Raw genomic sequence first — 25,462 nt, forward strand, 5'->3', positions numbered from 1 at the left:
CCGTTGCCTGTTCCTGGGCCAGCTTCTAAGGTTGAGGTCCAAATTTTGTTGGGAACCTGGAAACATAGCCCTCACAACTCAACCTTCCGGCCAAGATGAATAATCATAAAACCATGCCCTTGTTTACAAAGAGCTCAAATCCAGCGTTTCAATATGAGCAAATCTTCACCCTATCTTCAAACAATACTATTCTCATCATGACTGCTCCTAAAATAATCTTTTATTTCGACATTGGCAGCCCCTTCAGCTGTATTGCATTCCATGCATTGAGGGTTAGTCGAATGTTCCAAAGAATTTAATGAATGAAAAGTTAGCTAATAATTGTCCACAGACATCCCCCGTATTCGCGACATGTGACATTGACTATGTCCCCGTCTCTCTGCGAGACCTTTTTCAGTTATGTCAAAACACACCTCCCATTGCAGTCAAGAGTAGGTTGCTCTTCCTTCTTTCTTCTTCTAACACTATGTAATGTGTATCTATATTTCAAGTACGCTGATTGACCGTCGTAGATAAGTTCCAATGGATTAACCGAGAGCGTATCTATTGGGCTCGTCGCTTCCAGGTTCCCATGTCCGAAGCCATCCCAGAAGGGTTTCCCGCATCCACTTCGGACGTTCAACTCGCTCTCTCCCTTCTGTCTACCAAATTCCCCGATAAGCTGATTCCCATCATGGAAAAGATCTATCGTGGGTTCTGGGAAGAGGGAAACTCAGATGTGCTCACTCAGCCTGGTTTCTCCACTCTCTTTGAGAGTGAGCTTGGCGCCGAGAACGCCAAGCGAATTTTGGATGAGGTATGTTTCGTGTAGTGGGCACGTTCTTTCCTCTCTAATCTTGTTCTACAGTTCAAAGGTACTGAGGCAAAAGCCGTTTTGGGTGAGGGTACCCGAGATGCTTTCACTTCCGGCGCCTTTGGCTTGCCTTGGTTTGATTGTATAGATTCTCAGGGGGCGAAGGAAGGTTTCTGGGGGATTGATCATTTGGGACGTCTCGTGGACTTTCTGCAGTTAGACGCCAGCCTAGACAAGTCTTTCCGAGTCTTACTCTAAAATCTTGCATGGCATGTTAGTTTGAAACTTGAATTTAGTCAATATCGACCATCCTCAACAACCTCTTGGGTTATATAATTATAGTTTAAATTTAAAATATGGAAAGTAAAGCAAATTTAGCCGATACCTCGCCATATTAGATAAATTTACCCGACCCTATTATGCAATGCAAACAATAACTAACTATACCTAATAGAGGGGTAATTTCATTATCTACTCTGTACTTGGTGACGCGATCTCGCGTTGAATGACAAGATTTTGTTCGATAAAGGCTCACCTCTAATCGAGTCTATTGGGCATGACTCGTGCTTCGCACTTATGATGGTCTTTGTAAGCGCTCTTTTGGCATCGAGATTCATTTAGATTTCAATTATGCATCAATATACTTTTTACATGTCCGTCCCTGGTGCTCCCACCAGGATTTTGATATGGTTTTGTCCGCAGTAGTGTGATGCATGGACCCCTTTGCTTAACCAGATTCACCCTTATCATGCTAATTGAGGACATACCAGGTATTTGATTCATCATTGGAGGCGCAAATCTCACCTTCTAAGTATAATTTTTTGTTAGAATTTCTCCGCAGCACGACTACACAACGTGACATCTCGTTGGCTTGACATACTACGTTGCTAGAATTGCGCAATTATCAGGCGTAGGGCACGAGCGACAATATGTACTCTATATAAAGACCCAAATCCAAGAAAATACAAGTTATCACCCAAACTCAAGATTGAAAATGTCGGGCAAAAGCTCTTTGTCCCTTGAGCCGAAGCAGGCATCTGTCACAGTAGTCCAACAGACGCCAGCCTCGACCACCAAGAGCGATGTAGCAACTGGTGTATTGGCTGCAGGTAGCTCACCGGATTTTTATGAACCTATTCCGGAGTACGAAGGAAAACATCGATATGATCCACTTGCTGAATGGACGGAGAAGGAAGAGAAAACACTGGTTCGAAGGGTAATGAATATCCCAGGATTCCCATATTACGAATTAGCCGACTAACATTTGACAATAATATAGCTCGACTACAGAATTTGTTCTTGGGTCTGTATAATGTTCTTTGCCCTTCAGCTGGATCGGGGTAATATCGGACAAGCATTATCCGACGGGATGCTTACTGACCTCAGGTTATCAACCAATCAGTACAACTACGGGATGACGATATTCTATCTTTGCTTCCTGTGTGCAGAGGTCCCATCGCAGATGATCTCAAAAAAGCTAGGCCCTGACGTATGGATTCCCATTCAGATGGTTCTTTGGAGTGTAGTCGGGATCTGCCAGGGCCTGGTCACTGGCGAAAAGAGCTTCTATGCTACTCGAGCACTGCTTGGTCTGATAGAAGGTGGCTTTATTCCCGACGCACTCCTTTACCTATCCTACTTCTACACCAACAAAGAGCTGCCCATGCGGGTCGCCTTTTTCTACTGTATATCCAACAGTACTTCTATACTAGCAGCGTTCATGGCCTTTGGAATTCTGCACATGCGAGCCGTCGGTGGGTGGGAAGGCTGGAGGTGGCTGTTTGTTCTTGAGGGTTCTTTAACTTTCATTATTGGTGTCATTTCTTGGTTCTATCTACCTCCGAGTCCTACCCAGACTGCAAGCTGGCTTCGAGGGAAAGATGGTTGGTTCTCAGAGAGAGAAGAAGTCATCATGGTCAATCGAGTCCTGCGAGATGATCCAGCAAAGGTACGTACGAAGGTCTCTTTGCTTTCAAGATTTACCCCAGACACAAACTAACCGCGAACCAATGTAGGGTGGCATGCATAACCGTCAAGGTCTAACCCTGAAACTTATGTGGGACTCACTCATGGACTACGACCTTTGGCCAATGTACCTGATGAGCCTGACGCTGCTCATTCCTGTCACGCCCGAAGGAGCATATCTAACCCTCTTCCTGAGGTCACTTGGCTTTGATACATTCAAGGTTAATCTTCTAACTATTCCTGCAACGGTGTTGTTCTTGATTCAACTGGTATTTTGGTCTTGGGTGTCCGAGAAGATCAACAACCGCATGGCCATTGTGCTATTTTATTCTTTTTGGATTTTCCCTCTTTTGATGGCACTAGAACTGATGCCGGCAACTGCAAGTCCATGGACTTGGTACGCAGTTACAGTGTTGGTTATTGGCTTCCCTTATGTTCATTCTATCAATGGTCAGTACTCATGTCTTTTCACAAAACCTTGGAGTCTCTGACCCTGTTCTTCTTATAGTCAGCCTGGTCTCCCGGAACTCCGGTTCTGTGCGCACGCGCACTGTGGGCAGTGCAGTATATAACATGATTACCCAAGCAAGTTCTATCATTGCATCCAACGTATGTGTTCTAATGCCCCTAATCTTTCTTTTCATATGGTTGATTTATGACTAATATTTCCTCTTTGTCAGATTTATCGAACGGATGATCAGCCCTTTTACCGAAGGGGAAACAAGATTCTTTTGGCACTTGTGGGATGGAACGTTTTGATCACCATCTTCGTTAAGTTCTACTATATTCAGAAAAACAAAAAACGTGAACAGGTTTGGAATGCTATGGATCTCGAGCAGAAACACCTTTACCTCAGCACCACGAAAGATGAGGGCAACAAAAGATTGGACTTCCGATTTGCCCACTAGGTCCCGGTGGATGATGACCATGGTGCCGATATATCCTAAAAATCTGCCTTTGTCCTTGACGATTCACAAAGTCTTTGGGCTGAGATATATGTATCTTTATTGCAAGTGATTGTCGAAAGCCAGGCGTTATGGGACACAGACAGGCTGTGGTCTTATCGGCCGGCAGGTTAATGGAAATTATTTCAATAAATATAAAGCGAGAACGAAAGATGAAGCAGGTCTTCTATCTTTCGGGGATGTTGCTTTTGCAGAAATCAATTTTCAGAGCTACGTTCAGCTTGCGTGTATTGAGAGACCTTCGCTTGTTTGTAGGAAAATAAACAGCTTCTTTTCTTCTTCGCTCTTCTCCTCGAGGAATCTCAGTTTCGAATAACCCACTATCACTTGATTAAATTGTTACCATTAATAGCAACTTCTTGGGTGCAAAACACTTAGCAGAGGTTGAAGTTTGTGATTAGCTCTCGAAGGTTGCTTCCAGCTGAACAGTCGAAATGACAGTACAAGAGGAGCGACAAGGTTGAGTCGGAATCGGAACCAGATGCCTTGATCTCCTCGTTCAAAATCTCATGCTCTACGCTTTTCTCTCCAGATTTCCAGTATTGGTTGGGTTAGGGTCCTCAAGAGGAGGGGGGCTTATACTCACAGGCAGGGACTTCGCGCCTTCCAGAAAGATTTTAATCACTTTATTGGGCCACTGTTACATGCAAAAACGAAGGGAAGGAATGACCTTGGTCATACATAGAAATGTCTGTACTCCGTATAAGTAGTTCAGACTTATCCATAGATGGCTTCTACTAGCTACATATATGTAGTTACCATGAACAAAAAGCTACTCATACCCTTTCAAGAATCAGAAGACACTAGTCTCCCTAGCCTCCGCATTGATACAGATGCAAAAAATGATCAAAACTAGTGTGTCAATATTATCACCGATGCCGATCATAGGAACTAATTTGACGCATAGCCCCCGGTGACATCATGAGCTTCAAGTGGAAAGTCTTCACCGACTTGTTGAGCCTGACCTACATTGCCATATCAAATAATGCGGGGTAAACAATAAATGAACTCAATGTTGTTCCATTTCCGATCAGAACATGTCGGGATCTCACTTTGAAATGATGTTGTATGGCTATAGAGCCATGTGTCAATGTGACCAAGAGTGCCAGCACATGAAAGCCATGCGCCTCGTGTGACCCAGCTGGGCCAGGGGCCTGGGGGTGGCTCAGTCCCTATTCTCCCGGCCTATCATCATCGCCAAGCTAGGGGTAATTTGTCTAAGGTATCATGTCTGGGCTGCATACAAATTATTTTTCTAGGTCTTTCTTTTTCTGTCTGCGTTTTTCGCCCTTGCATTCCTTATATGGTCAATTCTTTCCTTTGATAGTAAAATTCCCAGATTCAAGGCACAGGTCATATTACCCGGTTTTCGAAGCTTTGACCTTGATCGACAGCCATAAGACCCCTGGAGTCCCTTGCGGCATCTGGCCAAGCTTGGCAATTTTATCCACATATTCTTGTCCCTAGTCAATTCTAGTCAAACTCCACAAGATTAGCTCGGGAGATCTTTCGGCCTAATATCTACTCCGTACGCAGTGGTATGGCTTTACGAATCTCAGTCTGACTTCCTCGGATTTAATCTACATGAATTTAATTCGAAAGCCCAACGTGGATCCGCATGGCCCCTGTAATATTGTAGTGGACGGATGAATACCCAGTCCTTTTCGGAATCAGAATTAATCTACGGAATAGACTCGAACAAAACAATATTTTGAGGCCAAACCCTATCTGTTGTGTCCTCGGTATACTAGTATTCTCGATTGTGAGGCATTTTAAAGAAAAGAAAATCTCTTTTGAGGGTTCTTGTTAGAGTCTCACGTTGCTTCGCTCCATCTTGGCTCATTCTTCTAGTTCCCTTCATTTTTGGAGTCCACTGGTGGTCTAGCCATTCCTTTGCAAGCCATGAAACGCCTCCTGTCTCCCTCCGTACCTTTTAGCATTCAACAACATGTTCTACACGGCGGTCCGGTAATTGGGCTCTGAAAACAAAGAAAAAAAGAAAAAAAGAAAAAAGAAAAAACTCCTAACCAACCAACATCAAGCAAAACGCTAGCATGATCTCGCGCGCATGAGTGGATCACCGAATTTACTCGCCGAGTCCCGATGCCACCTGATGGATCTCCATATCAGGCGTGCGGTTGTTGGCTTCTTTCGATTGCTTTCCTCTCCTCGGCTCACAGCAATTATCCCTCTCGGAACCAAGTAGACGCCGAGCATGTGGTCTCACTTTGGTCCTCTTGGTACCCTAAATCCAATGCGGACTCTGGCCCCCTCCCTCCTTAAGACAGTACGGTCAAATTTACATATAATAAGGACTTACCTCCCCCAGTCTGATCACTTTCGATCTAAATAATCACCGTCTTTATTATTTATAACTTCCTTCACTCGATTTTTCGTCCAACATGCGGCCTTCTTCCATAAAATCCCGGTCCACTTGGGCTCTATTAACCCTGTCCCTATTTTCCCCCGTCCTGGGCTCGCCTCTAGTTCAAGCGCGAAGAAAGGGCCCCTGGCTGGGACTGAACACCAACTTCCCAGACCCCAGTTTTATGAAAGCGGCGGACAACAAATGGTACGCATTCGGTACCAACGGAAATGGAAAGCGAGTCCAAGTCGCAGTATCCAATGACTTTAATACATGGACGCTTCTCGATATCGAAGCCCTCCCCACATTATCAACATGGGAGACCGAAAATGACCACTGGGCTCCAGACGTGGTGATGAGAGTAAGTTTCCTCGGCTTCCGGAAACGAAAAACTAAAATCAACACTACCCCAAAACAAATAACTAAATATGTATCTTCCAGGACGATGGGAAATATGTTATGTATTACTCCGGCGAAGCAAAATCAAAACTCAGACACCACTGTGTCGGCACAGCCATAGCAGACCATCCAACAGGGCCCTATGTCCCAAGCAACACACCCCTATCATGCCGCCTCGATCGGGGAGGCTCAATTGACCCAGCTGGTTTTAAAGACAAAGATGGAAGTCGCTACGTCGTCTTCAAAGTCGACGGTAATAGCGTTGGCCACGGCGGAGACTGTAACAATGGGATCGAGCCGCTTGTTTCCACACCAGTTTTGTTGCAAAAAGTTGCCGCCGACGGTGTCACACCTATCGGGGATGCGGTGCAGATCCTTGATCGCAATACAGCCGATAATGACGGCCCCCTTGTCGAGGCGCCGAATCTCATTCTCCATGGTGATACGTACTTTTTGTTTTATTCCACCCACTGCTTTACGGACCCCGCTTATGATGTGCGCTGGGCTACGTCTAAAAGTATTACTGGGCCTTATACTAAAAAGAATGTTCCTTTGATTAATTCCCAGAATACGGGGCTTATTTCACCTGGTGGAGGGAATGTTTGTGGTTGTGGGGATCGGATGTTGTTCCATGGATTCTGTACTGAGGAGAGGACTAGTAGGTGTATGTATGTGGCTGATGTGATTCTGGATGGGACGACGGCATCAATTGCTTGAAAGGTTTCAATTGGTTTCTTTGGGAATCATTATGGTTTTTTGTATTGTAGTTTTGGCTTTGCGTAGGACTTCCTTGAACCCAGGTCGTTTTGATGTATATATACCCCGGGTTCTGAGGCCTTACATGTGATATGGTACCAATGGTATACTTCTTTTGCTTTTTGAAAAATATAAATACAATTTGAATTTGCGCAGAGCGTAATTCCATACTAGTCTCTTTTCCAAAAAATAATACAGTCAAAGATGATTCTGGAGAAACTAAGTGAGAAAGGCTCCTACAGCAAATCTGAACCCATCATTGGGGATCAATATCTTGATCTGGACATAAATATAGTGGAATTGTATTATGTGTATATCGTATCGTCGTATCGTTCTAGAAATCCACGCCTGCATGGACCTAAGCTTTATCCTTCGCCTCTACCTCCCCCTCTCCTTTTCCCTCTCCAGCACGCTTCTTATCTCGCGCCGTTTGCACCCACTCCGCTGCACCCTGAATTGCTACCTCGGGTCTCTCCTTGTGATTGAGAAGATATCCTTGGATCTCCGCAGCTGTAAACTCGCCACTCGGAATGATAGCAGCAAATTGAGACGCCAAGTTGGAAATGTTGGACCGGAGGGATACAACAGCCTTCAGGTCTTCCTCCTTGGCCTTTTCCACTTTCCCGTTACTCTTCTCGGACCTTTGGGCAATCTCGTCCTTTGCCTTGGCAGTACTACTAACAATGGTGGCTGTCGGATACTTGACTGACCTATTGCTACCATTGCTGTGCATCGTTGGGGCTGCGCTGTGCGAAATATCGTTGTCCATCGTGGCGTAGATCGAGGTGAAAAGTTCCTTGATATCTGCTTCGCTGGTGTACCCGAAGATGACCTTCATGTCGACACGCCCAGGGCGGAGAAGAGCTGGGTCGAGCTTGTCTACGTGGTTGGTAGTCATAATCAGGATGCGGCCCTCACTGGCGGCAACACCATCAATCACGTTCAGAAGTCCTGAAAGTGTAATTCCGCCTTTCTTATCGTCTTCTTTGGTGGCTGTACCATCTGCTTCGACGCCGGCGACCTTGGGAGTGGCATCGCTCGCGGGGGTATCTGGGGTAGATGTAGAAGCAGGTGCGGCGGCGCGCGTCTTTGTAACACCTGCTGAATCGACATCTTCAAGTAAGACAATGCATCGGCGTGGTAGTTCCGAGAACAGGGCTGATAAACTCTCCTCATTCAACGCCGTGGAATTTAGATCAAGCACGTAGAGCTTCAATCCAAGGAGTCCAGCCGCTGCAAAGCACAGACTCGTCTTGCCAGTTCCTGGAGGACCGTGTAGAAGGTATCCACGCCGATACGGGATTCCACGGTTAGTGTACCAGCGCCGCGTGCGAGGGTGCAGGTATTCCTTGATATCGTCAAGGAAGTCATGCTTTTGTTCTTGATCAAGAATAACGGTAGAGAGGGGACGAGGTAGCCGCGCCATACACCGGTACCAGTTGAAAGTTTGCCCGGCGTTGACTCGCGAGCCACGGTAGATCACCGTGCGGTTCTTGTCACGCTCAACATACGCCTGCTGGGCCTCTGCTAGCAGTGATTTCAAAATCGCTGGGTTCCGACCGAGACAAGATAGGAAAATCCGCTCGTTGTTCATTACATACCATGCACCCCCGTCCCTGTTTATGCGCTCGAGCATGAGCGGACGGTTCTTGTACCAGAAGTAGTGGCAGCCTTCGGAGGGAGTAAATTGCATTCTCTTGTACTTGTCCCGGGTGGTGACCTTGGCCCAATAAGAATCGAAAGTATCGCTTTTCTCGCCGGTGGAAGTTTTATCCTCATCCTCCTCGTCTCTTTCGAGATCCTCCTCGTCGGTTTCATTGTCGCTCCAGTAACTGTTGGTTTTGATGCCTGCAATAAATCGATTTGTATTCTTCATATGCGGCTGACGTGAGATCCAGAACATCAGATAATGAAATGCCTCATCGTCTAGGCGAATCTCGGCTCTTGAAACGAAAAACTCATTGAAATATGCCCAAATCACGAATAAAGTATATCGAGCACTTGCACCGAAGACAGCGACTCCGACTAGGAATTGAAGGTAGGCGCTGACGTCAAAATTGAGGTAGGACATCAACATGCGTGACATGAAGCCATAGCCGGGAACTAGGACCTCCAACATGGCCGTGTCCGTCGTGGACAAAGGCCCCGTTGTGGTGGGGATAGTTTGATTTGAACTCATGTCCACAGAGTCAACAGAGCTCAAGTTCTAGGAATGATTTCGATCGGGTTTCCAATTAATAGGGTAGGAGGGAAATGGAAAACCCTGAATGGCATAGTCAAAGTCAAGCGTAGTCAAGTCTTTTATTTATAGGGATCCGAAGAGCCTCATGTGTTGGCCTGTCCCCGCTCGGACACTGAAGCCGCCTCTGGAGATGACGGGCTGAGCCTGAAGTGTGCGCCTGACACGCCTCTTCAGCTAGCATTGCCTTGCAGCTTGAAGTAGTTCGTAGAACTGATTGGATGAGATTGGATACGGCTGTTGGGCTCCCAAGCGCGTCTGCCTGGACCTGACTCACTATTGCTGCAGGCTCCTAGGTGCTGTGCCGTCTCCCACGTCATGGCCTAGAACTGGAACAATAATAGTTAAACAATTGCCTAAAATTCATGTCGTACAATGATAGGTAAAACAGAAAAATAACAGAACAAGAGCCAAAAAAAAAAGAAATCTCTCCCTCGGGGAATCGAACCCCGGTCTCCCGCGCTTATCGGTATTAATGACAAGCGGAAATCATCACCACTAGACCAAGGAAGAAGGTGACCAAGTTACTGCTCGGCCATTGGAATGGTTGATGGAAGGATCTGCACATTTAGGTTATATAACCCAGCAATGCGTAGGTGGTTTAAAATGGGTGGCACGACAGTAGGCAGGCAGATTTATACGTACATACAAATGTAGTTATTCAAAGATTCTTAATGTTCTACAGTACTATGTGTACTGTTTCTTTGTTCAAGATATATTTGGCTCCTAATATGCATTTGTTTTCAATGTCAACCTACATACGGAGTACAGTGACTACGCATAAGTCTTAGCACCCCTGGCCCCACATAGAGTAGTTACGTAATATTCTGCCGGCATAATTTTCCCCTCAAGATTCACTAGGTAGCTATTAAAGCCGCCTTGTTATGCAAAAATTTGCCTTCCTAAATAGAAATTAACGTTAAAATTCTAGAGGCAATTCTTAACGGGTGCTTCAGATAAATTGGGTGCCTTATGGCATAAGTTGTATGAGCGTTTGGTAGGCGGTAGAGTGACGTTTGGGCGGTGTGATAGATGGGTCTCAAAGGGGTGTTAACACTTATGCGTAGTGACTGTATGTAACCAGCCCTTGGACATTTGGTACAAAAATTACAACATACGGACCCCCGCTTGAGCCTGTAATTTTTGTAAAAAAAATTCAAGGGTCGGTCAGTAGCGCTATTTGGGGCTCTTGTTTTTCCGGGAATATTACGTATTATGAAGGCCGAACATATATTAACATAGGGTCTATCAAGTCTAATGCTAAATCCCATATATAACACCCATGTTCTACTGTCGTATAATTGTAGTGAGTCCAAAATAGAGCGATTACTTTGTACAGATGTATCTAATAATAGTAGTACCTATGTACATAGGTAGTGTAAAAAGTGGGATCTTTTGTAGATTGGAAATCCAGCGGTGAGCCGGGCGGTCAATTTTTATTATGTCAAAATCTGAAGTGGGTTGGCAGTAATAATAGACTACCCGGAGTATGGCCCGTACAACGTTACAACCATCTTGCCGCAGGATCGCTCCGATCTTCCATTTTCCCTCGAGATCATTAGCCTGCTGTCATGCGGCCATTCAGCTGTGCTCTATTCATTCCGATAGTCTAAACAGTGGAGATGACGTCCCCACATCCCAAAGCCATCGGGCTGTCGTCCCCGCGCAGAAGGGCCGAGAGTGTTAGGTCTTCGAAACGGATAGAGCCCTCAGAGACAAAACAAGAACAGTCAGAGGCCAGAGATCGATCCCAGTCCATCGCATCGGCCAAGCAGCCACCAAGCACTGGTTTTGGCCCCGCCGACCGCGTATTTCCTATTCGGTCGGTTGTTTCGGTCGACCACACAGCTACCCCCCAGTTTTCGGGTTCAGCGCACCCCCGGGATGCGATATCGCCAATCCAAGAAGGGGCGCGACAGTATCCGTTTATCGACCAACGGACATGGAACTCACTTTCCTCGGTTTCTTCCGATCACCCTCATCACCCCGATCCCGAGCACGCCGAACCTACCATCCCCACCGACATTCCACGTCATGAGACACATGCTATAAATGACAACACAGAACTTGCGACTCATTCCTTGGCATTGGAGGTCATTCAACACCCAGAAATCTACGCTAAACCTGCCCCAAGCGACAGCCAGTGTGGGAGCGGGTCCACCGCGCCTCCATCCTCCCACACCCAGCGTGGGAACTATGAAGACCATGCTTATGCTACTGCCCGCTTCAAACATGTCATGACGGATAATGGCCATGCTGTCATCACAGGGCGAGATGGAGAAGCATTTCAATACTGCGAGGACGAGCCTATTCGCATCCCTGGAGCGATTCAGAGTTTCGGGTTAATGATTGCCCTCCGTGAGGAGTCGCCAAATCAGCTTGTAGTTCGCATTGTGAGCGAGAACTCGGCTGACTTCTTGGGATATTCGCCCAAGCAACTGTTTGAGTTGAAAAGCTTCTGTGATATTTTGAGTGAGGACCAGGCGGAGACACTACTGGATCACATCGACTTTGTTCGTGATGATGCACATGATCCATCGATCGATGGGCCGGAGGTTTTCAATATATCCATCCGCACACCTGATGGCAAGCGGTGCAAATTCTGGTGCGCCACCCATGTCTCTCAGGCGCAAAAGGATTTGATTATCTGCGAGTTCGAGCGTGAGGATGACGAAGTGAACCCGTTGAATGTTGAGGGCCTCGACACTCCGGCGGTTCCCACGGACACCCTGGGCATTATTCCAACTCCAGATCAACTTGCCGCGAGCACAATCAACATCAGCCAGCCTCTCCGCGTTCTTAGGAATGCCCGCCGTAGGAAAGGCCAGGCATCTCCAATGGAAGCTTTTAGTATCTTGACTCAAATACAGGAGCAGTTGGGGCGGACGAATGATCTAGATCAGCTACTTAATACAACTGCGGGATTGGTTAAGGAGCTGACTGGCTTTCACCGAGTTTTGATATATCAGTTTGATAGCAGCTGGAACGGCATGGTTGTTGCCGAGTTAGTTGACCCCAACACTACTATTGACCTCTACAAGGGTCTTCATTTCCCTGCCTCCGACATTCCCGCACAAGCCCGTGAACTTTACAAAATCAACAAGGTCAGACTTTTATATGATCGCGACCAAGTCACTTCTCGACTTGTGTGTCGGACCTTGGAGGATCTCGAATCCCCGTTGGACATGACTCACGCCTATCTTCGCGCGATGTCCCCAATACACGTGAAATATTTGGCACACATGAAAGTCAGGTCTTCAATGTCAATAAGCATCAACGCTTTCAACGATCTCTGGGGATTGATATCCTGCCATAGTTACGGAAATGCCGGTATGCGCGTGTCATTTCCAATACGCAAAATGTGCCGGCTTCTCGGAGACACTGTATCTCGAAACATCGAACGACTTTCATATGCTTCTCGCCTTCAGGCCCGAAAACTAATCAACACTGTCCCGACCGAGGCCAACCCCTCAGGCTACATCATTGCTTCGTCGGATGATCTGCTGCAACTATTTGATGCAGATTACGGAGTCTTATCGATTCGCGATGAAACAAAAATTCTTGGTGACAACAATAATTCCCAGGAGGTGCTTGCGTTGATAGAATTCCTTCGCGTACGTCAGTTGGATGCAGTGCTTGCCTCACACGATATCGTCAAGGATTTCCCTGATTTGCATTACGCCCCGGGACTGAAGGTAATCTCTGGTCTACTATATGTTCCGCTCTCTACTGGTGGTAGTGACTTCATCGCATTTTTCCGCCGTGGACATCTCACAGAGATCAAGTGGGCTGGTAATCCTTACGAGATTGAGAAGCGAAAGCAGACCGCAGGATATCTTGAACCCCGCGAAAGTTTCACGGCATGGCGGGAGACAGTTCTATCGCAAAGTAGAGAGTGGACAGAGACGGACGTGGAGACAGCGGCGGTCTTGTGCTGTAAGTTCTCTTCATGGGAGATTTCAATACTTTGCCTCGATTGTTTGGAAGCTGACAAAACTTGCAACAGTGGTCTATGGTAAATTCATCAAAGTGTGGAGGCAGAAGGAGGCTGCCATGCAGAACTCACAACTCACTCGACTACTTCTGGCCAACTCTGCACATGAAGTTCGGACCCCCTTGAATGCCATCGTTAACTATTTGGAGATTGCACTTGAGGGTGCTCTAGACGATGAAACCAGAGAGAGCTTGACCAAATCTCATTCTGCTTCCAAATCACTAATTTATGTGATCAACGATCTCCTTGACTTGACGAATACCGAAACAGGCCAAAATCTCATTAAAGATGAGAGATTCGACCTTGAATCAACCTTTAGAGAAGCGGCTGATATGCTATCTGGCGATGCCAAGCGGAAGAACATCTCATATACTGTTTCAGTACATCCGGGCATTCCTAAGTCGGTTCTCGGGGACCAGCGTCGTGTGCGGCAAGTTCTCTCGAACGTGATCTCGAACGCCATTCAACATACGAAGTCTGGTGCGGTCACGACAGAAATGTGGCGCTCTGCCACTCAAACCATTCCAGGCCATGTGGGAGTGGAGGTGATAGTTGTTGATACGGGAGTGGGCATGTCGCAAGACAAATTGGAGACCCTCTTTCATGAACTCGAACAAGTGTCAACCGATGATACTTATTACCATGAAGAAGAACAGAAAATGAAGAACCCACCGCAAAAACGTGTATTGGGTCTTGGTCTTGCTCTTGCAGCAAGGATCATTCATAACATGCAGGGCCAGCTTGCTGTCAGATCGGAAGAAGGGAAGGGCAGTCATTTCAAGATTATATTGCAATTCCCATTGCCAGAGGGGTCAATCGTGGATGGAGATTCTGATGAACTTACTCGCAAGAGCGTTGTCGTTCCTACCACGCCTCTTCTTTCAGAGAAGGAGTTTACACTAATTCCTGGAGCACATGAGTTTTGTGATACCAGGCGACGAAGTTCTGAAAGCCTCCGCAGTGGTGGTAGTTCCCGTAGTGGACACAGTGGGAGAAGCCACGCTGATCGGCTCATCAGTGCCATGCAAGAACCCCCACTTAAGCGAAGCACTAGCCAGGATTTAGATCTGAGACGGCTGAACTTTTCATCGAGCCCTAAGAGTGCCAGCAACAGTTATGCGCATTCTCCTCTTGCATCACCATCCTCTGGAAAGCGTGCATTGCCCACGCTGTCTTCTGTCACGCATACCCCGCCACTCACATTACAGCCACTTGTAACCCCTCCTCCTCCAGGTCTGGAGAATATTACGGACTCAGGAGTGCCGATGGGTGCTCTGCGAATTCCACAACATCTCGCCAGTCTCAGGTCCCCACCAATCCAGCCTACCAAGGAGGATAACTCTTACTTCCCGAGATTTTCATCAATTACAGAAACATCACAAGCTCCGTCCTCTGAGACATCATCTTCCGCCGTACTCACCTCTGTACCTTCAACAACAGACCACATCCCACTCAAAGTTCTTGTCGCCGAGGATGATCCAATCAATAGCAAGATCATACATAAGCGGTTGACCAAACTTGGCCACGCCGTTGAGTTGACCGGCAATGGTGAAACTTGCACAATTGCTTTTGCCTCATCCATCAAATACTTTGATGTGGTGCTGATGGATATTCAGGTACGCTGGAAACGCTTCTCCGTTTCTTTTCATTCTCACTAATCTTCCCTAGATGCCGATTGTCGATGGAATGGCAGCCACCCGGGCGATTCGCGAGTTCGAATCCAGAACACCCAAAGAAGCACTATCCGACAAAGCTATACGCAATGACCGAGTACCTATCTTTGCTGTCTCCGCATCTTTGGTTGAAAAGGACCGCCAAAGCTATATGGATACTGGATTTGATGGTTGGGTCATGAAACCTATCAATTTTGCTCGTTTGAACGTTTTATTGAGCGGTCTCTGCGATCCGTCCGCCCGACGAGCAGCCACATACACGCCTGAAGGAGAATGGGAAAATGGTGGATGGTTCAACTCCAAGTAACCAATCTTTCGATGACAACCCGACAGCCATCTTTACCTGTCCGGGCGTTCTGTCTCCATCTCCTCCCCTTTTCTGCCGTGCTCTTGCACTCTACCCTCCATTTTCCCTCCCTTCTCATCCAACACACACATTTGGTGGATAATTGTGATTTATTTCATGTTGTTTTTTTGCGGTCCAAGTGACATGTGTTTAGGTATCTGCATATACAGGCCCCGGTATACGAAATGGGCCTGTCGGATTTTCTCTGGCGTTTTTTGTGACTTGAACCAGGAAAATATACGGATACCCAATTGGACATTTCAGATGCATGTTTGCACATAGTTTCATGTCTTTGCATTTTTCATGTTTTCTTTTCGCTTTTCTACCTACGTACTATTGTTCGATTGCGAAGGAGAAACAGTTAGGCACTGTACACTTCAGTTGAGCTGTGAGCGTTGGGGCTGTGAGGCAAAAGGTTCCAAGCGCAACATTCCATCCCCAGTCTCAGGTCTATCTTTGTCAAGTCCTCTGGCATCGCCCAAGAAATTGGAGAGTTTTTCATTTTGGATCACAAGTCACTAGTGATTCGAGTTTGGTATCATTCCAAGAGCTTGCTAGACATCTGTGGATGGATCTGAGACTACATTCTTCTATTCATTCACAACCTACGCTGCTCAATTCCTCTATCTGTGAGCATCTCCTCAACCGCCTTTACCGCCTTTACCGCCAAAGTGCTGATGCTCATGTGAGTCTAAAACATCCACCATACTAATCTTGAACATAAGAGCCTAGTCACAACGCTGGAAAATACACATATATATATGTGTGATTATGTTAGGAAACGAACGTGACACCGCTACAAGAAAAACAAAACTAACTCGAGTCAAGTCAACGGTCCCTTTACATAGTACATAATAGTACATAATAAAGTGTATTTTTAATAGGTATACAGGTATAATCTTATCGACTGGTTTTTCTGTGGTAAAGATGTTATTTTAACAGTCTGATTTCGATGTGGTCCTTTGAACTTCCTCTACCCAGAATTTTTGGAGATCAGCTCTGCCATCTACTCAAAACGGATTCCCTACTACGACAGTATTCTACCATTGGTTTGCCCTACTATCTAAACCCATCAATATTGCTTTACTCTTTCCTACCATCCCCTGATCATCAAATTGCCATGGGATCGTCAATGTAATACCTCTAACCAACGAAACAGATTTCGTGGAACGTGATGCTAAAAGGGGAAGGTACGCCATGTAAGTAAAAAGAGAGTTCAAATTCTTGGTATCGTCATCCTGTTCTGGACATCAACAATGATATACTTATGATATCAGATGCTTGATATTCCCGATCTTGGGGAAGTCTGGGACCCAGAATTGTTCCCTCGCCGAGAATAAACTAGTGTCACGATTCTGATTCTGGCGATGAAAATGAAGAAAACGCCCTTATTTTTTTTTCGCCAATCATACATCCAGTAACTAATTTTATCATGGAAGGTTAAGGGGAGGGGACTAAAGTAATGGGGGCTTGTGGCTTCGGCTTGGCTTGGCTTGGGAGCGGGACTCTACGAGCGGTGCCAAGATCGCCGCGCCACATGGCGGGCGCTTCCAGTTGAACTATCACAGATATTCGACGCCAAGGAGGCCCCTCAAAGCCCTCTCTCCCCCGAAGCGCCATTTTTGGACAAGTCTCAGGTTGGCAAACATTATGCGATTGTTCTGTGGATATCGTGGTGCGGTCTTGGTACACCGATATCTCCAGCACTGCCCCATCTCGAACAGGCAATCTATCCGAGGTCAGTTACGAGACCAACTCTTGCATCGAGCTCCCCTTCGCGTTCCCATATTTTCAAAGTCTTCTCCGCCTTGGCAAATGAGTGTTCCTATGGGTTCGTAGAGAAAAAGGCAGGCCATGGAAGCAAATATGAATATTCGCAGCCCTATTCTCTTAAGCACCATGATTCACGAAGGAAATGTATAGGAATTCATTTCTGAATATGTGTAGATGAAGGTATATATACATGCGGAAGCAATCTCAGGCGCTGGCTTTCTATAATGGTAGACGATCATGTTCATCATCGCCCTCGTTTGCATCCTTGTGGGACACCAATTGATAAGTACCGTTGGGCCCAAATCCTCGTCGAAATCGACGGTGAACAACGAAATAAACACCGTAAATGAGGCAGCCAAGTACCACAAACGCAATGAAAGCTAGTGCCCATGTGCTTACAAGGGAAGATATCTCCGATGATGAGGCTGGTAGTCGTTGGAGTAGCTCCGTCACCCCGAGACTCTCTCCCTTCGAGTTGATTGCACGCACGCGGAAGAATGAATCAACTTCGGAGGTCAGTGGGATCTCAGTTTCAAAACCAGTGCGAGGAACCTGGTCAACAGTTGCGAAGCTCATATTCCTGAGGTTTTCACCGTCCCATGCCTCAACTCGCCATTCTGCTACCTCGGTGGCACCGTTCCAACTGACAAATACACTCTCCGGTGTGAGTGCAGTGTCGGGGGCTGTCAGAGGATTACCAACCCAGTCAAACTTGAAAACTCGGTAGGAGACGACACGACCAAAGGTAAAGAAAGCAGAGGCACCAAAGTGCACATTACATACAACATCGCCATCTGGGGAGAACTCGGTGAAAGCTGCAGAATGGCCCCACCCCACGAGCACATTCCCTGTGTCTAGTACTTGCACGTTCCCTTGAGAAACGGCCATCATATCGTGCGGGTGTTCGAAAGATTGTAGTAAAGTTGCCTCCCACGCTTCCGTATCCAGATCAATGATCATGCCGCGGCTCTCTGCAGAGGGGTCGTCGTTACTGTAGGCCGCGTTGTCAAACAAACTGAGGTGGTTTGGTCCTACCCAACGAGCGTCATGCTGCCATGAGAAATCGGTGGCAGCTCCATCCGATGCATCGGTAAAGTTGTTCCGCATCCCTCCTAGTGACCAGAGGACATCACCGGTGGTGCCATCTATGTATGCAACAGTATGAAGGTGGCGCATCGAAATCAGGTACCGGCCCTGGTCATCCTTGTCCACACTGTTGATGTGCGAGTAGTCATATGCCGATGCCCGTTCCTGACCTGCATCTCCAATCGGATAATAACTATCACTCGGGTGGTAAAAGTCGGATGTGCGCCACTGGAATCGCAGTTCTCCACTTTCGAGGTCGACTTCCTGGAACACTCCATCATATATCCATCCTAGTTCTGGGCCGCCGATACTGCGCAAATCCATTGGAATACGGTCGTACATGATCAAAATTGCGGTGTCGTTGGAAGTGATTTGGAAGTCATGCAGGTCGCCGTCATATATGCCGACTGGAGACACCACATACTTCTGGGTGTAGGTCGAATCGAGCTATGGTTTGGCAAGATGATTAGAGAGCCGAAATCATTTGTGAGCTAGCTCAACATATGACCTACCATGTACCATGAGCCCTGTCCAATACCCTCGGCTGTCTCTCCTTCCCAATAAGTGAGGTAGTTCTCTCCCTTGTACCGCTGCAATTTGAAGTCTTGTGTTGTATACATGTTCCATTTCTTCCATACAAGCTCTCCAGCAGGATCCAGGATCATGGGACCGGGATGGGCAATTGAATCGCCCCGAAGTGCGAGGAATGTGTACCTGGGATCGCATTTTGCGCCAGATGGGGTGATTTCGACAATAGGCGACTCTTGATCGAAGGAAATGTAATTCTGGTCTGGACTAAACCCTTGACCTCCTAGATCATACCAGCTCAGGCCGGCGTGGAACCGGAATCTGCGAAGTTGTGGGATAGCAAACAGATAGAATACAATGAGGCCCCCAATGGCGGCGAGAACCAGAGCAATGCATCGGAAGGGAAACCGCGTGCGCACACGATCATTGTGAAGCCAGGATCTCAGGCGAAGCATGCCAGAAGAAAACCGCAAGAACATTAGAGCATGGTGGATGAAACAGGGGATTCGAACAGAGAAATAGTAGAAGTCTTTTGCGTCGGAGGTAGGGGCCGGGACACCACGGTTTAATTTCACATCCTCGTTTAACGTCGGTTCCCCGCCGCCGTCTATCCGACTCCTTGGGAAGAACCACTTGGTCTTGGCACACGAACAGTGGAACTACAAGGTAAGCAGACGTATGGTGATTTGGTGGCTGACGGATTTCCGTAGAAACATCATGGTCTGCCAAGCTCCGCGTGGGTCAAAATCCCTTCAAGAATTGCGCGTCTGTGCCAACCAGTGACGAGGATGTCTGCCGGGAGGGTACCTGACGGTAATTGTCCATCAATCATCCAGTTAGAAGAAGGGGCTTCAATATATCTTCGAGGGGAACTGCAACGCCACCAGTCCACGCGTCGTGATCAAACATCATACTCAAGATGTGGCGCTAATTTGTGGCGGTTCCGCTCTTGGTATCCGATAAGAGAATTCAATGTTCCATCCAGAGTTATGACACTGTTATAGTATGTTGTCTACTCAATATAAAGGAAAACAAAATGTTCATCGAAAATACAGTTCAATGACAGGCCACCGGTTTTTTGCCGATCTCTTTGCCCCTCTCCTTTTCACGAAACCTCGGGGATCGGTCTTAATGTCTGCATTCGGTTTAGTAACAAGAGGATATTAAACAGTTGAATCTGTCTAAAACGGAAGTTAACATACGGAGTAGTACTCCGTACAACATACAACATGGATAAGTCACGAACAAAAAGACGCGCAACGCAGCTGATTCTCCATGTTGTGACGCCAAGAAGTTGTGGAGTGTTCGTCTGGACATATTAGATGGTGGATGCGTACATATTTATTTCGGTGCCTACAGAAGATAGTAGGATTGTCTTGTACTCAAGGAATAGATAAAGGGGTTTTTATCTTCGAATAAGGACGACTTGAAGAATGTCCTGGTTTATGTAGGACGAGGCTTCACTTCTCATCAATAAAGTCACAGTGGCCAGTAAAAAGTATCATATCGCCAGATATCTATGGCCTTATTACCATAGTTATTCCGACCAAAAAATTAATAATACTGCGAAGGCATAGCGGCCAGGGGGTCGGATTGTGAATTTTCAAAACCAAGTAGTGTTTATATAAGCTGAAACAAGCCCTGGCGAATAAGAGTTGCTGCCTGAATGTGCCTTAATATGTCTGATTAGTACATCTTGACTCTACAAAGTATACCTCACACCTTCTCACCTTTTCACTTTCTCACTTTAAATCTTTCCTCCTTCCGCTTACAACAGGCCTTTCCATCTCAAGTCTCTTGGTCTCAAGATGTCCGACAAAACACCTTTCCTGATTTCGGATAGAATTTACTCTCTGATGCCAGAAACTCGCCGTCAGGCTTTACGCAGTTATCAAGAAAGATCTATGGGTATGGGCATATCCTCAAAGGTGTTTCAGGGTTCCCAAGTCTCGTTACAGCCAACCGCATCTGAATTCCTTAACGCTAAGATAGCCAGTCTTCAGGAGGAGAAGGCTTAAATTAGCTGTGTCAAATAAGGGCTTGACGAGATTAGTGCTTCAAGGCTACTGAGTTCCGCTGCCCTCCAGAAAGGGATTGAGCCTGTCTTGAGAAGATTTCGAACCACGTCGCAGACTCTTGATGTGATCAAACGCCAACGCACATTACTATAGGAAGACCTAGAGTCAAACATAGAAATCAAGCGCATGAGGATGAAGGAGCCACTAGATGATGGACTTGTTTAGAGGGCCTATGTCGATACCATTCTCCCATAATTATGGGTGCGATGTCAAAACTTCGGAAACCCCCATTTTACCAGAAGACGTTCAAGAAAGAGGTCAACAAGTACTACGGTCTGACGGAGAAGCATCGTGGTGCCACATTCTCGGGTTTTAACCTGCCAGCCTCAGTGAGGGCAGCTCATCTGGTGCCAAAGATCCCCAGCCCAGAAGAGGTGTCTCATATTTTCGGAGTGGAAGACGGTGTGTTGTCTGATCCCCGCAATGGTAAGAATACCCTGGCTCCCTTAGATAGAGAAACGGATGACGAGAGATCTACTTTCTATAGCGCTTTCTTTCATTACGTTTGTGGTACTTGGAAACCCTGGCCCGTTGTGTCTCGGGCTGTGGTCTTCTTGATGAATTTGTTACGAACAAGACCTCTGAGACTTCAGACAATGAGTCTCGGAATGTCCCGGCCGGTATGATTCTTAGGGCAGATATTCGGGAGATCATTCGTGCCAAAGATCACACAGTGGGTACTTCCAACACCCGCAATGCATTGATCGAATGTATCAAACGGCTCGAAAGGTTGTGAGGAGAGCAAATACCTCAAATTGGTATTCTTTGTATTTTTATTTCTGAGCGCAAGAAAGATCGAAATCGTATTCCTCAATTTTATTTTATTATTGCTCGCATGTATCTCGGACGCCGGAAGAATGCCGGGAGTATAATCCGAGCAACCTGGTAAACTCCTTGGGCTTTAACTGTATTGGCCTAGCTGCATGTTCATAGGAGCTACTCCGTTAGCGCTGTTGCCGAATTTCTAACCACGTGGCTTAAGGGAAGACATAAATTATGTTATCAGGGAGATCTCCCGATGTGATTACTCCGTACGGAGTACATACTCCAGCAAGCCACACATGATCTAGAGAACGCCAAAGAGGGGGAAAAAAATTACGTACAACCTGGTAGTTAGATCAAAAGCCCCCATTCTTGAAATTGGGGCCCGAAATAAATAACCATCGGCTCAATTTTATCTGCTCTATATTTACAAATTATACATATGTAGCCATATACAACTCTAAAGAAAGGTGAAAGGCTATTAGTATGCATATTATATAAAAGCTATGAAACATTGGAAGATTTACTCTATAGTCCAATAATATTTCACTAAAACATATTTTTGTCTAGAAAATCGGCAAACAATCTTCGAACTTGCATTATTTAGCATGAGGTAAAAGATCTGATGCAGATGGTCTAGCATAGTGTTACATATTATTCTACGTCCCGGTTTGATCTGAACACAATACTATGCACTATTGAATCCTCTATGTCAATCATTCAAACCTTATTGTTCTTGAACTATTAGCGATTATTTGTGGAGATCAACATACAATCATGTAGGGTGAAGTGTCACCGTTTGGACAATATTGTGTAAAACTATCCTTAGAGTTAACACGTTGTCAGACAAGGATGTATAAAGACAACCCTGCTCTATCCTGGATTCATAAATATCCTCAGTATGAGACATTTTAACCTTGTCGGGGCTCTGACCTGCAGTTTAAGAAAACAGATGGTTTTTGTGGAGGGCTCGATCCCAAGTGTGAAGTTAATAGGGGCGATGATCGAATCATATTCGATGTATTTTGTACTCCATTGTAGTATCTCCATTGTATCTCCATTTGACTCCAATTTTGAGTACCTGAACCTTGAAGAATATTCATAAGCTTCCAGGTACAATGCCAAGTTGTATATCACAAATGTTATATGAACATGTCTAGATGTCATAGTTCTATGCTTTTGTATATGTTATAAGGTATAATAATGTACAAAATATACACCATATACATATTGTAGGTAGGAATAAAGGTACATGCACATGCGTCACTTATATCCTGCAGCAAATAAACTTCTTCTTTGGCTCCACTTTCGCGCTTTTCTTTCCCTTCCCTTCTCCCCCCCTTTGACCATGACATCTAGGGCCCCTTGCCCAGGTGGCCATGGTCTGATTGCCTTTTTTCCTTTTGTCTTTACTGTACCTCCATGCAAATTACCATGGAGAGGGTATTGGACAAGAATATGGTGTCCCAGGACTTTCGCATCGATGCGACCGACCAGGATGATTGGGACATGCAGCGTCTAGGAAAGACCCAACAGCTCAAGGTGAGTTGCGCATTGACCAGAACAGGACTCAGTACTGATCAGAAATAGAGAAACTTCCGTTTCTACTCGATCTTAGGTTTCACCACGACGTTAATGGCCACATGGGAGTCGATTCTGCTGTGAGTTCGGACGTGCGATATTACGAGAGAGCACCCGGAATAATGGAGAATGCGCAGCACGAGTACATACGGCTTGATTGATGGCGGGCGAGCCGGTATGATCTATGTATATATTGGCTCATTTGTGGGATTCTTCTCCGCTGTGATCTCCATGGCCGAGATCGCGTCTATGTAAGTTCGATTCGGCCTCTACATGTTGTGCATAGAGATTGATTTCGCTAGCTCGCCAACATCGGGTGGACAGTACCACTGGGTCAGTGAATTTGCTTGGCCGAGATGTCAACGATTCTTGAGCTATCTCACCGGTTAGTCGCACGCCTCGAATCCGACCGGACGATCTCCAGCGCTAATCCCGTTCTAGGATGGCTTTCGGTGCTAGGCTGGCAGGCTGCTTTTGCTAGTATCTGCTACCTTTGCGGTACTCTGATTCAAGGACTACTGGTCTTCAACTATTCCGATCCCTCCGGTTGGGTGTATGGCTTTGAGCGTTGGCATGGAACACTGCTGACCATCGCTATCGCCGCCGTCGGAACGGTGGTGAATACTTGGGGCTACAAGATCCTTCCTCCTATGGAGGGCCTCATCCTCGCCATTCACCTCTTCGGATTCATTGCGGTCGTTGTCCTGATGTGGGTCATGTCTCCAGGACAGGCCTCTGGCGAATCTGTGTGGCAGGAATTCACAAACTCCGGCGAATGGCCGAGCATGGGGCTTGCGTGTCTGGTGGGCCAGCTGACTCCGATCTTCTCCTGGACAGGCCCGGATGCTGCTACACATATGTGTAAGTCAAACATCATAGCGTTCCTAATTCGTGATAATGGCTAACGTCTACTAGCCGAGGAGGTCCAGAACGCTGCTTTGGTGGTTCCATGGTGTATGGTTTCGACTGCGCTGATCAACGGCGGTCTCGGATTTATTATGCTCATCACCTTGCTATATAAAATGGGAGATATAAAAGACGTGCTCGATCCACCGAGTGGATTCTCCTTCCTCCCAGCCGTTAACCATGCGACCGGCTCCATGGCCGCTACCAATAGTGTCGCTGCTATCATTCTTGTCCTTGAAGTCTGCAGCGCTATCGGTATTCTTGCGACAGTCTCTCGCCAGACATTCGCTTTTGCCCGCGATGATGCCCTGCCGTTCTCTAAGCACCTCGCTCACGTCAACCGACGCACCCAGATCCCCGTCTGCTCCGTGTTGGTATCGACTATTATTACCGTGCTGCTGAGCTTGATCAACATCGGATCTACCGCTGCTTTCAACGCGGTCGCATCTGTGATGATCGCTGCCCTTTTCACCACTTACATCTTGCCCATTGCCGCAGTCATTCGGGTCCGATTTCAGCCAGGTGGTATTCCCCCTTCGCGATTTTCGCTCGGTATCTTCGGCTTGGCGATCAATGTGTTCTCGCTGGCTTGGCTTTGCTTTGCCATTATTTTCACATTCTTCCCAACCGCCAACAACCCGACCCCCGTGGATATGAATTGGTCTATCCTCGTTTTCGGAGCGGTAGTCATCTTCGCGATTGTTTTATACATTGTGCATGGCCGCCGAGTATATCGTTCACCTGTGATTCATGTGCGCAAGTTTGAATAAAGCCACGCTTTGGTTATTATTGGATCAATTTTGCAGCCAATTGACTCAAAGAGTTGTGTTCAAACGCATTATTTATTTTGGCACCAAGCGCTGGACCATATTTTTGCGTGTATATATGACATTTAATAGAGATCTGGACATATTTGATACCCAAAGCAATCGGCATCTAACTGAGTAGTGTTGAGTCCGAAATTCCGACGGGCCGACACTCCGAAAATCCGAGAGCCCGAGATTACACCATTGAGCTCCAAAAGCTTTGTGAGAATCCTGCCGACCAGAGTACTCATTTCGACGCGGAATAATTTCGTCCACACTCGACTTTCTAAGGGCGTTTTCGGGGACCTCCGGTGTCCGAGTTTTCGTGTTAGTAAAGTAAGGTATTTAGTAATATCTTATCTAGTTGAATTGATTTGATCATAATTGTGCCCTAGAAAACGAACGCCCTGTAGGTGTATCCGTAGGCTTTGTTTGGGATTAGTGTCC

At 46.6% G+C, this 25,462-nt stretch overlaps 9 protein-coding genes across 9 annotated transcripts; 7 read left to right on the forward strand and 2 right to left on the reverse strand.

Annotated features, from left to right (window-relative positions):
- Positions 1-197: 197 nt before the first annotated feature.
- N7479_001395 (uncharacterized protein) lies at positions 198-1,051 on the forward strand (the record flags this gene model as incomplete). Its single annotated transcript, XM_057249092.1, has 4 exons — positions 198-272; positions 332-431; positions 513-796; positions 848-1,051. The coding sequence occupies 4 exons, from the start codon at positions 198-200 to the stop codon at positions 1,049-1,051; spliced, it is 663 nt and encodes a 220-aa protein (XP_057113524.1).
- A 736-nt stretch (positions 1,052-1,787) lies between these two features.
- On the forward strand, positions 1,788-3,666 carry N7479_001396 (Major facilitator superfamily domain general substrate transporter; the record flags this gene model as incomplete). Its single annotated transcript, XM_057249093.1, has 5 exons — positions 1,788-2,009; positions 2,073-2,741; positions 2,809-3,208; positions 3,267-3,367; positions 3,439-3,666. The coding sequence occupies 5 exons, from the start codon at positions 1,788-1,790 to the stop codon at positions 3,664-3,666; spliced, it is 1,620 nt and encodes a 539-aa protein (XP_057113525.1).
- Positions 3,667-6,125: 2,459 nt separating this feature from the next.
- On the forward strand, positions 6,126-7,204 carry N7479_001397 (glycoside hydrolase family 43 protein; the record flags this gene model as incomplete). Its single annotated transcript, XM_057249094.1, has 2 exons — positions 6,126-6,449; positions 6,530-7,204. 2 exons carry the CDS (start codon positions 6,126-6,128, stop codon positions 7,202-7,204), a joined length of 999 nt encoding a protein of 332 aa, XP_057113526.1.
- A 397-nt stretch (positions 7,205-7,601) lies between these two features.
- Positions 7,602-9,422, reverse strand: N7479_001398 (BCS1 and AAA domain-containing protein; the record flags this gene model as incomplete). The annotated part of the gene is made up of 1 exon (XM_057249095.1): positions 7,602-9,422. The coding sequence occupies one exon, from the start codon at positions 9,420-9,422 to the stop codon at positions 7,602-7,604; it is 1,821 nt and encodes a 606-aa protein (XP_057113527.1).
- Positions 9,423-11,104: 1,682 nt separating this feature from the next.
- On the forward strand, positions 11,105-15,456 carry fphA (putative sensor histidine kinase/response regulator; the record flags this gene model as incomplete). The annotated part of the gene is made up of 3 exons (XM_057249096.1): positions 11,105-13,418; positions 13,489-15,092; positions 15,145-15,456. 3 exons carry the CDS (start codon positions 11,105-11,107, stop codon positions 15,454-15,456), a joined length of 4,230 nt encoding a protein of 1,409 aa, XP_057113528.1.
- Positions 15,457-17,487: 2,031 nt separating this feature from the next.
- Positions 17,488-19,361, reverse strand: N7479_001400 (arylsulfotransferase family protein; the record flags this gene model as incomplete). The annotated part of the gene is made up of 2 exons (XM_057249097.1): positions 17,488-18,801; positions 18,867-19,361. 2 exons carry the CDS (start codon positions 19,359-19,361, stop codon positions 17,488-17,490), a joined length of 1,809 nt encoding a protein of 602 aa, XP_057113529.1.
- Positions 19,362-20,690: 1,329 nt separating this feature from the next.
- Positions 20,691-20,900, forward strand: N7479_001401 (uncharacterized protein; the record flags this gene model as incomplete). The annotated part of the gene is made up of 1 exon (XM_057249098.1): positions 20,691-20,900. The coding sequence occupies one exon, from the start codon at positions 20,691-20,693 to the stop codon at positions 20,898-20,900; it is 210 nt and encodes a 69-aa protein (XP_057113530.1).
- A 257-nt stretch (positions 20,901-21,157) lies between these two features.
- On the forward strand, positions 21,158-21,696 carry N7479_001402 (uncharacterized protein; the record flags this gene model as incomplete). The annotated part of the gene is made up of 2 exons (XM_057249099.1): positions 21,158-21,386; positions 21,554-21,696. The coding sequence occupies 2 exons, from the start codon at positions 21,158-21,160 to the stop codon at positions 21,694-21,696; spliced, it is 372 nt and encodes a 123-aa protein (XP_057113531.1).
- A 1,460-nt stretch (positions 21,697-23,156) lies between these two features.
- Positions 23,157-24,979, forward strand: N7479_001403 (uncharacterized protein; the record flags this gene model as incomplete). Its single annotated transcript, XM_057249100.1, has 6 exons — positions 23,157-23,264; positions 23,313-23,383; positions 23,441-23,554; positions 23,606-23,688; positions 23,745-24,164; positions 24,219-24,979. 6 exons carry the CDS (start codon positions 23,157-23,159, stop codon positions 24,977-24,979), a joined length of 1,557 nt encoding a protein of 518 aa, XP_057113532.1.
- Positions 24,980-25,462: the final 483 nt, after the last annotated feature.

The sequence above is a fragment of the Penicillium vulpinum genome (assembly GCF_028829585.1).
Source record: "Penicillium vulpinum strain IBT 29486 chromosome Unknown utg000001l_segment0_segment0, whole genome shotgun sequence".
Classification (NCBI taxonomy): domain Eukaryota; kingdom Fungi; phylum Ascomycota; class Eurotiomycetes; order Eurotiales; family Aspergillaceae; genus Penicillium; species Penicillium vulpinum.